We start from the raw sequence: 14,266 nt of genomic DNA, 5'->3' as shown, positions 1-14,266 counted from the left end.
AAGATTTTCACACGCCGGTTATAATTGATTATGAAACGTGTGCGGTGAGAGCGTGTTGTAGATCCGTGTTATCACAGAAACATACAGACAGGAGAATAAGAAAGAAAACAGCGGTGAGCGAAGACGCTGACGAGAAGAGACGCAGCTGGAGCTGAAGAGCAGAAACCAATTAAAACCTCGACTGAAGGAAAACGTCTCGATGGGAAACACTTTGTCTGCAGCACAACGCTGCTGCCAGCTGTCATTAAATATTGATTAAGTTGCTGTTTTGGTAAATGAAATGAATCACAAACATATTAAAGAAGAAATAACAGAAGAAATCAGTGCATGTTGAATTAAATCCCTCCAGCCAGAAATACACACACATCTGAAGTTAACTCTCAACACAGCTCCACATTCAACAAGAAGAAGAAGAAGAAGAAGAAGAAGAAGAAGGAGAAGACACGTTGTGCTCAGTTTCAGGTTCAGATTTTTATTTTGGATCACTAATAAAACAGGTTTACACACTTTAATGCCCCAAAACACACGTTGTTGGCGGTTTCTTTCCTGTGGCTCGTATTTGGATCAGAAATTGTCTCTTTAAATGTGTAATTTGTCGTCGGGGCCTGATTTTGAGTCCTCAGCCTGATTTATTTTCTTTGCCAGTTGTTAAGATTTGGACCGATTCGAGCTCGGCCAACGACGGCGTGTTCATCTAACAGGGACGGTTCATGTTGGATTGGTGGAGAAAACTTACTACGAGCTGCCGTTCACACTGTTATCAGCTCCGAGCTCCACAGGAGAGGAGGAGTCGTCTCAGCTGGCTACACTTCAGTCAGTCCGCGCAACAGAAGACGTTTGTGTCTTACAGTTTGTCTTCAGCAGTTTTCTGCCGTCACGTCTTTTTACTTTGTGACGTTTCACACATCTGGACTTCTTAACAGTCTCACTCGTACTTGAGGATTTTACAATTCGGTGATTTATGTCTGAACTGAGCGTTTAATACTGGCCTGAGTGTAATGATGGTAATTTTATATGCAGGGGAATTCTTCTCCAATTAAAGACCAGACAAGGAAAATGATTTGCTTTAATAGTCGTCTCTGAACACGTCAGTTTGTAGACGCCGCCTTTAAAGTCAAAGTGGTCCTGAGCTTCAGCTCGACTAAACATCGACCCTCCGTGAGTTTAAAAGCGTCCTGAGTGTGTGAAAAATGCAGCAGCGTGCAGCGGACTGAGAGGATGAATGGCATTAAGCAGAAGGTCAGAGAGGAAGTCTTTAAGTTTGCATACAGAGCCGGTGTATTAATATATAATGCACACATTGCATTTCCATAACCGAGGCCATGTGTGCATCATGCAGTCAAGGTTAGAGGACCGAACCAGTCGCTCTGCGGATCACCTGCGTGATGTGTTTCAGATGTTTGGATGCTGAGATGTAATCCATCATCATCGGTTTATAATCCGGACAGGATTTTAATGCTGTGATGCTGCAACGGTCGATTATCGTCATCATCGATTCATCTGCTGGTCGTTTCCTTCATTCATCGATAACCATTGTCTGATCTGTAAAATGTCAGAAAGTAGTAAAAAAGAATGAAAGAAAACAACTGAAAAAAGGAGGAGGGAGGAGATGATGACTGGGTTTTCATTCTTGGGTGAACTGTTCCTTTAACTTCCAGTGGCACAGACACATCTGGCTGTAGACTTTTGTCTCGGCCGTCAGTGAGAAGTTTCCACCTGGCGCCAAATGTCTGGAGACTTTAAGATGAAGTCGTTCCCACTTCTTTCTCTCTTTTTGCCTTCGTGGCTGATGGATTTATCTGCTGGCTGAGCTCAGAGCGCTGACCTGGATTCACCTCCAGTGTTTTAGAGATCAGTGATCAGCTGATACCTGCACGTCTGTGTTTCTGTTATCTGGTCTTAATGAGTTTGTGTAAGAAGCTTCAGACTCTGTCGACTCTCTGCCACGACGTGTGGAGCGCCGCTGTTTTATGGCTCTGTGATAATTGTAAACCACGCTCCCTCCGTTCACCCCGATCCCCAGAGCATCCAGATAGTGTTCATCACACACACACACACACACACACACACACACACACACACACACACACACACACACACACACACACACACAACAACAAAATCTATCTTCTCCTCTGATGATGAATGGGCTCTGCAGTCGTGCCAAAACAGCCCGGCTCTGCAGCGCTCAGCCTGCAGGGACTCTGCAGGGTCACAGAGTGAGTCCCACTAATTCATAATCTCGTACGTAGATATAACTCACAACATGAAGTCTGTACGATACACAACGAGGAGATTACTGAGCTGGGTTTTACGCTCGCAACTCATTAAATTAAAGTGTCTTTAACAGTCTAATAAAAGGCAAATAACATGTTTGCTATGTTATCAGATGTCTTATTAGTTATTTGGTACATTTTCCAATCCACGTCTAGATTTTCAGAGTTATTTACGAGACTCGTTTATTCACACTGAGTGTTAATAAACGAGCTCTAACGATGGATCCCGTCCCTGAGCAGTCACAGGCGTTAATAACGGGCTTCACCGAGCCGGCCTTCACAACTCAGCCTGACTGAGTGTGTCATATATATTGTGTATTATAGAAGGTTTATGTTTATTTCATATTTGATAAAAGAAATATGTTACTCACCTTTGTTGGAAAGTACAGAAAGACACGAAGACACGGTTAATCAACATCAAATGTTTGTGCCGCTCTTTAACATGCTTTTTGAGCTGGACACTAAATTAAGTGACTGTGTGGTGTTTTCCACATGACCTTCGTCAGGTAATGACATTTCTATTAAAATGAATGCTAAACCCTCTAATCAGAGGTGGGCAGCCCTCCTCCTCCACCCCGTGTCCTTCAGTGACTCATTTTGGAGTTTACACAGAGTTTACAAAGTATTTTCACTGGTTTGAACATCTGACATCTGTAGACTTCATTATTCTCTCGGTGATCCAATGGTAAACAGCCCAGTCTCCTCTTGTGTCAGCAGTTAACACTTCTGCAAACCACAAATGCATCCGAGTATGACGTGGCGAAGGCTACAAACTGTACTGACATTTGTACAAAACATGCTGCATCACATTCACATTATAAACCCATTAGCCACCTGTCGCAGCAGCAGGTGGAGGGGATGGTGACGATGGTGGCCTTGCTACAGCCAACATGGCTGCCAAACGGATGGCTGGAGTTCAAGTCACACCTGTGGATATTTTTAAGGACACCTGGAGAGATTTCCTGACTGCGTTTTTTAAGGAGAGCTGCGCATATTTCCATCTGTGATCATGGCGACTAAAACAGCTATTTTAAGCCAATCATGATGTTTCCTCACCCTGACCGAGTGGATTTTGTGCCTTAACCTAACCAGAGCATAAGCACAGGAACAGGAACAAAGTTTTATCTGTGGTTTTGCAGAAACGTACGTTGCTGACGTTTACTCTGGGGTTTGTGTTGATGAACAGCGCAGCTACATACTGACACAGCTGCAGCTCAGAGAGCCATGAATGTGCTTCTAGTGAGCGTCACAGGAAGTCTGACAGCAGCTGCTCGTGGCTGGTTACCTCTGAACCCTGACTTTATGTGGCTGTTCCTGCTACAGTGAGCGGTGGTCAGTCTGTCACACAGCTCACTCCGGCCGGTGTCTCCTCACCTCCTGCATCACACACTACAAAACCACGAGGCCACGCTGCCTACAGAGGCTGTGCTGTGCAGTCCTCTGGGACAGCCGCGACTGGAGCTATTGTGTGTTCAGTTTGTCCGTCACGTTCTTGTGAACCTGATATCTCAGAAACTCATTGAGGGAATTTATTCAAATTTGGCACAAACGTTCACTTTGACTCGAGGACGCACTGATTAGATTTTGGTCACCAAAGATCAGAGATCAAATTGCATTTTTTAGCCGTAACTCAAGAATTTATACGATAATTTTGATAAGATTTAACACAAATGTCTAACAGGATAAAATGATGAAGTTATGACATTTGATATCCAAAAGGTCAGAGGTTAAATCCACTACGACATCTCAATTTTCTGAGCATTATTCAAGGCCACAGCTCAGGAACAGCAGCTTTCACTGGAGCATGGAGGCGAACAACAGGAGGAGGTCCTTCTTTGGATGTGCAGTCAAACTTGCTTGGACTAAAATGGGTTCTTAGGTTCGATTGTTGGACAGGTTCCTGGATGTTTCCGGCCCAGAAAGACTGGCATGTGTCCCAGGTTCAGTTTGCTCCACACTGAGGGGTTTGCTGGATGTAAGTTTATTTTTACCGAAATAAGCTTTTGAATGTTGTCTTCTACTTGCAACAGGGTATTTTTCCATGTTGGTAGTAAGAGGAGCAGTTGAGGACTTCACCTGATTGACAGACAGTTCAGTAGTCGAGGTGTTCGACGCCTCTCACTGAGGAGGTGGGTGCTGAAATGTCACACCAGTCAAACATGTTGTATCGCTGTACTTGCTGTGACCTACTTCAGACATTGTGGTGCCTCTTCTTTAATTTTCCAGCATGAAATCCTCTGAGCGCCGGGCTGCACTGCACATGTGCCGAGAGGTGCCAGTCACAACACAACCGCCCTCAGATGAGTCATCAGACGTCACAGCTCACAGCCTCTCCGTGTCGATTACAGATCTGTAGGTTTGTTTTCTGTTTCTGTGCTTCTCCCTCTCTTCAGTCTCTTGTCCAGATACTTTGGTGCATTTTCATTGCAGTCTTAAACTTTAACTTGAGTCTCCCCCCGGTCCTCCGTCATCATGATGCAGTTTCCTCCCCCGTCCTCATTGGTCGGTCTGCGCTGTACTGCGAGTGTCGTCATCATGTGGAGCCTCAGCAGTGCGTCTCTGTCTGGATCTGCCTGCTCCGTCACCGCCGAAGCTCTCTGCGGACGACATGACTTGTGCATTAAAGAAGCGATGTTCACTCAGACATGTCTGATCTGAGGCAACAGCTCAGGGAGCCGTGTAGTTAATGGACCACGTGTCTAATCTTTCAAGAAAATGTTCTCTGCCCTACATCTGAGCAGCTACTTTACAGAAAATAATTAGAAATTAAAAAGTGATGGAAAAGCTTTATGAGGCTTTGTGATGCAGCGCTGGACACGGTCAGGGTTCAGGGACCGGTTTGGGATGAAACTGTCCAAAAGTAGTGAATGAATAACTCAGAAAACATCTGACTGTGATGCCGGGAAGTCTGATGACTTCCAGGTTTCCAGCCACGACATTTCTTCCAGAGTGTTTGTGGTTTGTGTAAAGTTTACTCAGTGGGAATAATCGGCTCATCAACCTACTAACCTTCATATTATCCCGTACAACTAATGTTAACACCCTCTTAATCACCTCTGCAGCTGTGGCTCAGGAGTCAGAGCGGTCGTCTACTAATCTGAGAGTTGGTGGTTGGATCCCCAGCCCCTGCAGTCATGTCGAAGTGTCCTTGGGCAAGATACTGAGCCCTAAATGGCTCCTCCCGCTGGCTGGTGTGTGAAGTTTATGACTGGTTATTGCTCCTGATGAGCAGGTGGCACCTTGTATGAACGGGTGAACGCTGACTGTTGTTGTAAGGTGCTTTGAGTTTAGATCCATTTTGTCATCCCGTCTCCATTTTTCAAGCAATAAGCCGTAGATGCCAGACAAACTGTAGCATGTATGTAAGTAGCTGGTTACCATCACCCGCTGCACAGTACAGTAGCACGCAGCACTTAAGAGGGTGCTGCTTTTAAACGTGACTGATGTAAGACAGATGCATTATCAGTGAAAGACACACCTTCAGGAGTGGAGCCCTGTTGTAATGGAGACACAGATTACATTCCTCGCTCTGGTTGGGTCAAGGCACAGAAACCACTTGGTTATGGTCAGGAGGAGATCGTGTTTTGGCTTTAAATACTTGATCTGTCGCCACGAACAGGTCGAGAAAATGGCGTCTCCTGCAAAAGATCATCACATCTCACAGACGTGGTCGTGGCTTGGCAGCCTTCTCACACACTACAGCTATGAGGCACCAGCACTTCTTGAAAACTCACATACATTAAATGACATGACACATTTGAATGCATCCCTGGTTTGCAGAAAAGTCAACTGCAGACATTTTGTCCTGGCGCCTAGGCTGACGCACCAACTCAAACTGAGTCGAGCCGAGCCGAGCTGAGCGAGCACATCTGTCCAGAAAACGTCTCGTCTTGGATCGGTTTAGTTTGTTTTTTGTTTTTTGTGCTCGGTGATACTATGAAGCTATGAATCTTCTGACGGTGCCTTCTGCTTTTATTAATCTGCCACAGATAACATCATGACAGTTAGTCCTCTCCTACTATTGTAGATGTTCTCGTACTGATGTTTTTCTGCTCGTTGTGCTTTAACTGTACAACACAGTGACATCTGATGAGTCTGTCTGATATGAGACTGTGTCCTTCAGTAAGAAGGTGTTTAATATAGTGAAGTTTAATATTGTCACTGCTCGGTCCCAGTGCATATTTTATATATATGCTCTTTTACTCATTGTTCACTTCATTAGATGAACCTGTGCCGTCCAGCTGTTCAGCCATAAAGTCGACTTTTATGACCTATAATGTTTGTAATAATAATGTTTGTTGTGCCGCCGTCATCGAGCCGTTAATACAGTTTATGTTCTGAGCTGATGTGAGGTGCTGGTGTTGGAGCAGGAGGATTCGGCCTCTCAGAACAAGTTCGTTTCTCTGCATACGTAAAGAAACCTGTAGCTCTCCTCTCACCGGACCGGTTCTGGACAGCCTCTGCCTCCTTCAGGCCGCTCTGCTGTCTCGTATTGATTTTCCTCCACCGCCCGATGTTTTCACCGTACTCTGATGTTTGCAGATGTGGCAGGATTTAAAACTGCATCTCATTAGCCCAGTTTGTAGCTCCGTGCTGCTCCTCGTCTCAGACGTGAGATCCATCCACTGCAGGTCAGAGACGACAGAAAGATTTGCAGCCGCATCTCATGTGTGCTTAGCTGGGTCAAACGAGGACGGCATCTCAATGAGTGGAGACAATTTATGTCTTAAACTCTGACATTAAAGCAAACAGCTGTCGTGTTTCTCTTTACGGGCCTTCCTCCAAAATGTCTATATGACGTGATTACGGGCTGGAAGTATCCAGCAAAGTGGATTTTATTTGTTTTAATTTAATGTTTTTCCCTCTAACATCCTTCTAAACTGTCTGAAGAGAAGAACTTGTGAAAATGTTGAGTGGTTTCTGGACTCTGGGTTTTGCTTTACACATAGCACATAGTATCTGCGGTTCTGATTGGTGGGCTTGTTGAGGTTAGATGAAGCCTGACAGAAAGTTACAGTACAGTGATAGTTTGGGTCTTTTGATGTGGGCTTGTATGAGGTACGTCTCCCTGTCTGCAGAAGCAGAGCATCGTACTGCTGTTATATCCTTTATATTTATATTTTAGCACACGTTGAAAATATATATCCATTTCAGCGAGCCTGGTGCTTTATGTTGCCGTCAGAAAGCGGGTGAAAGTCCGACCCAAACAGATGATCTGCAGCATAATACAGCAGGCACAGCTGCGCTTGTGCGTAGGAATATGGACGATGTAGGGCTGAGGGAAAGTAGTCCCAAAGGAAAGGGTGATACACGGTTGTAATGTTTCCTGTGTCTGAAAGTACTTAACATGTTTCTGGAGTCACTTAACAGAGTCAGAACCGCCTGAGCTGACACTCTCCTGCTCGCTGTTGTTCCATAATGGCTTCCTGCTTCCACACAGAGGACAAAGATTCATTTTAGGAGCCTTTCAGGAGACTAAACCACCCAGAGGACGCACATGATGTCTGAATGGCCTGTGTAAATAAACCATGACGTGTCCGTCCACACAGTGGAGGTCCCAAAAGAGACGATGCTCATTGCGTTAGCACAACGATACTCAGAGGTTAGCTACAGCAGGGATTTTACCCAGCAACCAGAACCTCTGTCTGTTTCAGTCGGAGCAGCTAAATTAAAACAAGCTAGAAAATGCACGTTAGCGTCTCTCCTGCGTGTCGCTGCCAGCTCCAGGACGGACGCTGTGAAACGACTCCTCCAAACTAACTCGAGGAAGATCTTTGGCTTCTTGATGAACACGAGGTGGCTCATAATAATTCAGAACCAGTGGTGCTGCTCCTTTAACAGTGAGGAGAGTCAGACACAGGCTCAGCACGGCGCCGTGTTCCCGTTTCCTCCGGGGGGAAGGAATTAGTGGAATGAGGAAGAGGATGTTCTTCACAGGTTACGCAGAAGAAGAAAGGTCTTCTCGGGTGAAGATGAGATGAGATTAAACGGGGACGAAGATGAAAGCAGGTTCTGATCTGATTTAAATGATTTAACTTGTACGAATAGTGTTGAAAGTCCACTTCACTCTGTCCAGCTGCCTCCTCGCCACAGGACAGCTTCACAGCAGATATCCATGTTTCTGAGTTTGTGTCTCTGAGGATGACGATCTTTATTCTGTACAGATGAGGTAAAATGTGGATTCAGAAATGTTTCTGTAACACCTGCACAACTTACATTAATATCAAAATGCTCAGTTACATCAGTCAAGCTCACTTTCGTTTGTCTTTGACTATGAAGGTTAAAAAAAATCACATAAGTGTGAATAAACAGATAAATTAATACATTCAGAAGAACGTGTTAAAACAAAGAAGTAGCCTAAATGTTGGGTTTTTTATTTTCTTTCAGTATTTATTCATGTATTTATACTCTGTCCTTCATATTTACCGACCTAAAACTACTTTAACTTATTGACCTTTCGTATTGAAAACCCCTCTCACATCATGAATCAATAAATAGACGGTTATTTTGACTCCTGTCACAAACGATCTCTGGACTCACGGTTCACAGAGCTGCTGCTGTGCCTCCAGTATCAACTTGTTATTTGTTGCAATCTCCTGCATGAGTCTGATGTTGGAGGCAAATCAAATTCCTGTGGAATAATTGTGAAATTTAAATTAAATTTGAAAGATTAGAAGGCAGAAAGAATTAAATGTCATCCCTCCAAACGTCGTCAGCGGCGTTATTTTCCTCCTGGATCGATGGAGGCACATTGAACAAGAGGATTTATTGACTCATCGACCGTCCACCTGCTGCTCTGCGTCGTACGGGACGTATTGGCATTTTGCAGACGTGCATGTAAACCGCTCGGTCGGTCAGTGGATGTTTACCTGCTGTTGCCCTTTAAAAGCTTAAATTTGCACAGGAGTTGTGTTTGTCTTCTAAAAAATCGACAGATGTTTGAATGTGCTGTTTGCTAAAGTTAACCAGCAGCAGATTCAGACTGAAGCACGGGAAAAGTCGTCTGAAGGGTGAAAGTGACGAGGAAGCTCAACTTTTTCACCAGACTCACAGATAAAGGTCGTTTTCACTGGAAACATGACAGTTGTGATGTATAGTCCTCTGTTCTTAGTGTGTCCTCGTGCACCCACTGCAGTCGTGTTGTCCTTGTATCACATGATGTCGGTGTGCGGTCGGATGCTCTGCTGCAGAGGTTCAAAGGAAGATTTCTGTTTGTTCGCTGCACGTGATGAAAAACTGTTTCAGCATTAGCACCTTCATCACGGTTATTTTTAACTCTTGCACCCAGTATGAGATCGTCTTCAGTTCGGTTTGTTCAACCCAAAACACTGACGGTGGAAACACTGCTGTAGCTGCACAGAGGGACTCTGTTGTGGGTGGAGGTCGGTGTTTTCCAAATCACGTCTCTGTTGGAGCTCTGTTGTCTTTTTGTGTTGAGGTCAAACATTTATCTAAGTTGATGGTTTTGTCGACGTCTTCCTTCCTGTTTCTTGTCAGAAAATGTTGAATAATGTCAATCAGTGTTTTGTCCACAACCAAAACATGTTCAGTTTACTGTCACAGAGGAGGAAGGAAACCAGAAGATATTCACATTTTGACTTTTTTCTTAAAAAATGACACAAAGTGATGAATCGGTTTCTCTTGTTTTAGCTTCTGTTGTCTTCGTCTTTGTTGCTGGTGTCTGTTTCTGGTTTTGTCAGTTTCTCTTCTTTGTCAGTGACGTCATGATTTACTCCGCTGTCATCTCTTCGTTGTTCTTGTTGCAGTTTTGTTTCACACAAACATTTCACAGTCGCAGAAAGAATGACACAACAGGACAAAAATGGCAAAGTCAAGCAGTTTTCTCAGTGAACTGCGTCTGGACCTTGTTCTCGGAGAGTTAGGGTTAGTCGATTTAAATGGCCGCTCGTCGGCCTCGTCGCTGCTGGTTCTTTAATGCCGGTTCGGTTTGTCTCGGGACCATAACGTGCACTTATTTGACAAGAAAATGTTGCAGTTTTCAATTTAATAAAATGCAGTTTCACATCATTTTGGACCCTTAATACATCAGTGCTTGAAAAGCTGGAAAAGCTGGAGCTGATAATAATTAACCAGCACACAAAAAGCTGAAGAAGTCCACTGTGGCTGCTCACAGTGACCCGAGTGTTGCGTCCGAGCCTCGTGATGATCACAGAGAAAACCCCGGTGAGGTTGTGTTGTTGTTGTCTCGTATCAGGATGTGTTGTCGTATCAGCTGCTGCCCTCTCTCCTCGCGAATAAAGTGATCCTGATTCTCTGTCAGTCTGTGCAAACACAACAACAGTGGAGCGATCACTAACGCTTATTGATGATTGATGGATAAGGAGCGGCTCGGCTGCTCCATCAAGAACACAGCAGAACCCTGGAAATCATTCTGACAAATCATTGTGGGAGGCTATTAGGAAACACGGCTGCACTCGTGTGATGGCGGGATTGATATCGATGCTTTCATTATTGCAATGGCACAACCATCGATCGGGCTGACACTGTGAAAGAGGAACTCATAAGGTCAACTGGTAATGCTTCCTACTCTGAACCACAGTTTCCCGGTCTGAGGCCGGGAGAGGACGACTTCAGTGGTTTCTCTTTGTTCAGTACAGTTTGCAGCAGCTTTCCAAAACTTCTATGGTGATGTGACACTTTTGTCGTTGCAGCTTGTAAATACGGTTTTAGTTTGTCCGAACTTTCTCTCTGGATCTCAGGATTAGGGCCCGTGTCTACATGGTGTTTTTTTCCAGCAGAAAAGTACTGGTGGTGCTGTCAGGAGCGCTGGGACGAAGCGACGCCGCCCCTTTGCTTTTTACTATCTGTTCGTTTATCAGTTGACATGGTTTTGGCATTTTATTCACCATGAGCACCAAACGGAGGATGCTTGCCTGAATACTTCGTACGGACGATGAGACAGGATTAACACATCTTTGTGTTCTGCTTTACATTTTTAATTTAAGTGCATTAAACTGTGATAAACTACAGTCTCCATTGACAACACGCATATGTAAAAGCTGATTTTAAAATAACCAGCCAACTGCACAGAGACTCCCAGAGCTGAGTTAACTGCATGCCAGCGTTATTCATGATATAAATGTGGTGCAGGACAGAGTATATTCTCCTCCTGAGTCACATGCAGTGCTGCGGTACTTCTGTCTGTGATAAAATAAATAAAATGACTCCCTCCTCGTCTCCGCCTGCCTGCACAGAAATATATTTCCTTCTAAAACATCCCCCCCGTCACCAGGAGAGGAGACCCTCTCACGCTCACACTCTGCCGTCCAAACACACACAGACACCAACCCCCTTGCGGCTCGGTGTGATATATGCGTCTGGTTATCATGGGAAATAAACTGTTAAAAGCGGCAGAAATAGCCTTTTCACAGACTGGATGTGGAGTCATAAATCTGAGCGAGACGGCGGCGAAGGCGTCTTCTGGGTCGTCAGCTGAGGTCTCAGCATGTATGTGTGATTACACCCAGAATCCATCTGGCCACAACCAGCCCGACTGTCTGTCACAGAGGCTGCACTGTGGAGATCAACAGATCGGACATGTCGTCTTTCATTGTCGGTTTTAATGTTCGAATAATTCTGATTTAGCGTTTGTTCATGGAGATTAATGTACAGCATCTGTTCTCAGTGAGATTCAGAGGCTCTGATTGGAGCGTCTGGCTGCTTCTAATGCTCATGTAATATCACCAGACTCCCTCAGCAAATTGTATAATTTTGAGGCTTGTTGAGTGAGGAGCAACTAAAGAAAGCTTTTTACAAACAGCTACGGGAAATTCCTCTTCAACCATGCCTTCTCGTAAATTCAGCATTTAATTAATTTGTTTTTTTCCTTTGTATAAAGTGTCAGTCTGACAGTGCGCAGCTGTTTGAACACACTGTTTCAATTGATTTCACCATTTACCCTCAATTTATGAAAAAAAGAAACTTTATTGACGATGAACATGTCAAATTTGACAAATACAGTAAACAGTGATCAATGTAGGCTACTTCTTTGTTGAACTTGGAGAAAGTCACCAGACTCCATTAAAAAATCTCTGAATTTAGTGAGTTGTTGAGTAAAGAGAAACTTTGTTAAACGCTGTCTCTGACAAATTCTTCATTATCTGGACTTTCTTGTAAATTCAGCAAATGTTCTACATGAAGTTTTTCTTTATTTGTGTAAAAAACATTGCGTCTGTATGTGTTTATTTGCAGATAGAGCAGGGAAGTGAGATCTGATCAGTAGTCACGCGTGTTGCCAGCCTCTGTACGTGGACAACCCAAAACACTGATGCTGTTCGTGGAAAGCCTCGATTTATGCAAACACTCCAGAACCATCCAGTGTCTGCGCCGCAGGCAGCCTTCGGGACAACTGGACTGAATGCAAAGAGGTTTCCTTCACAGCTGGTCCTTTTTGTGTTTTGAAGTGAACCGGTCTTATTACTGATACCTCAGTACTCCACCGGCGTCCCGGGATGACCCGAGGGCTGCATTTACCTGCAAAACAGGCTTCACATGTTGCACGGCTTCTGGTTGGATCATCACACCTCCAGGGTACAAAATATGAGGCTTTAATATCCGCTGTCTTAGGCTGAATATAAAGGGAGTGTGTGTTGTGATAGATTGCCGTTTTGAATTTTTAAAATGAGAACACAAACGGCTCCGATAGCATTTTGCTCCTTCACAGCTGATGGAGCAGCTCGTATCCCGGGATGACCTCGGGGCTGTGACTTCCCAGCAGAGAGCTCTCCATCGATGGAGGAAACAGACTCCTGCTGGCCGCGTCGTCCCGGCTTCAGGATGCAAACAAACATAAAGGAAATACACTCTCACACAGTGGAGGGTACAGTATCCAGGCTGTCTTAGGGCAGGATTAGGAAAGACAACTTCGTCTTGTGATTAACTCACAATTCTCTGAATGTTTCTGATGAGAGCTGAAGCATCCTGGATCACCTTCATTCAGTATTCGTCCTCTCACCGGCTGATCTAAAATCTCATCATCCTCAGTGACGGCTGGAGGGGGAGAGATTCGTCAGCACCTCTCACCTCATTTTCCAAGAGTACAATTCAGTAACTTGAGACAGAAGAAAACCCAGACTGGTTCTGACTCAGCTGCAGATGTGAACCTTGTACGTCTCTGTCAGGACCGGAGGTTTCCTCGTAAACACTCAGGGTTTGTGTTAGAAGGAATTAAAGAGGCGGCTGAAACAGAAAAACACTCAATGACATTGATATTTAACACTTACAGCAGCTTTAAACTAGAATGGTACTCAGTAGAGCGTATACCCCCGCCAAGGCCCAGCAGTCCCCTTGTATCATTCTGAATATTTAACCTCCCATAACTTCCTAACTTTGATTTAAGCTCAGGAGATCTGTAACAGCCACCAATAGATTTTTAGATTCATAGTTCAGATTGTACTCACTCATTCATACCAAACACCTAAATACGCCTTATTATTCCTGCCTTATCTCACTATGTGAAAGAAAGTGATAACGACCTTCCTGGATCCGTCCCTTTATCCAGATCCAGACCAAAAGTGAATGGGCTCTGTTCTGGGCGGAGACTCATCCTCCATCCAAATTTGTCGGGAATCCTTCCAGGAGTTTTTGTGAAATCCTGCTGACAAACCAACATCTTACATCACACGATCTCTTTATTTTATGGTCTCATTTGACACAGTATATTTATAACACATAGTAATATCACAGGTGTGCAGAGTGTGATATCACATTGACGTTATATGAGACGATCTATTATTTTTCTCTCGTTAATCATCTTTTACATGTCGACATGCAGATATAAACTGTGTGAATCATACGGACGGAGCAGTGTGAAGGCAGCAGACTGTTCATGTCGCTGCATCAGTGAGGAGCCTCTGTTTACTCTGTCAGAGGAAACCACACACACACACACACACACACCAGACGCTCCGCTCCTGAAACCGACCAATCACATCACACCATGCACAGCACCTTGAACCTGCTCAACCCGC

General features: G+C 44.5%; 1 protein-coding gene across 6 annotated transcripts in view; it reads left to right on the top strand.

Moving 5' to 3' along the window:
* kcnq3 (potassium voltage-gated channel, KQT-like subfamily, member 3) overlaps positions 1–14,266 on the top strand; it is a 94,407-nt gene that overhangs the window by 44,137 nt on the left and 36,004 nt on the right. The window contains exons 2-3 of one of the 6 annotated variants that reach the window (XM_084368646.1): positions 4,307–4,405; positions 4,503–4,628. The exons of 3 other annotated variants lie outside the window; for them this stretch is intronic. In XM_084368646.1, coding sequence (XP_084224772.1) covers positions 4,504–4,628 — 125 coding nt within the window. In that variant the 5' untranslated portion in view covers positions 4,307–4,405; position 4,503. Of the gene's footprint in view, positions 1–4,306; positions 4,406–4,502; positions 4,633–14,266 lie in introns of those variants that run through there. 2 more of the 6 variants (XM_084368647.1, XM_084368648.1) reach the window with 2 other exon arrangements.

Source organism: Pagrus pagrus (assembly GCF_965226575.1).
Source record: "Pagrus pagrus genome assembly, chromosome: 12".
NCBI lineage: Eukaryota > Metazoa > Chordata > Actinopteri > Spariformes > Sparidae > Pagrus > Pagrus pagrus.
This window is presented reverse-complemented; position numbering and strand designations above follow the sequence as displayed.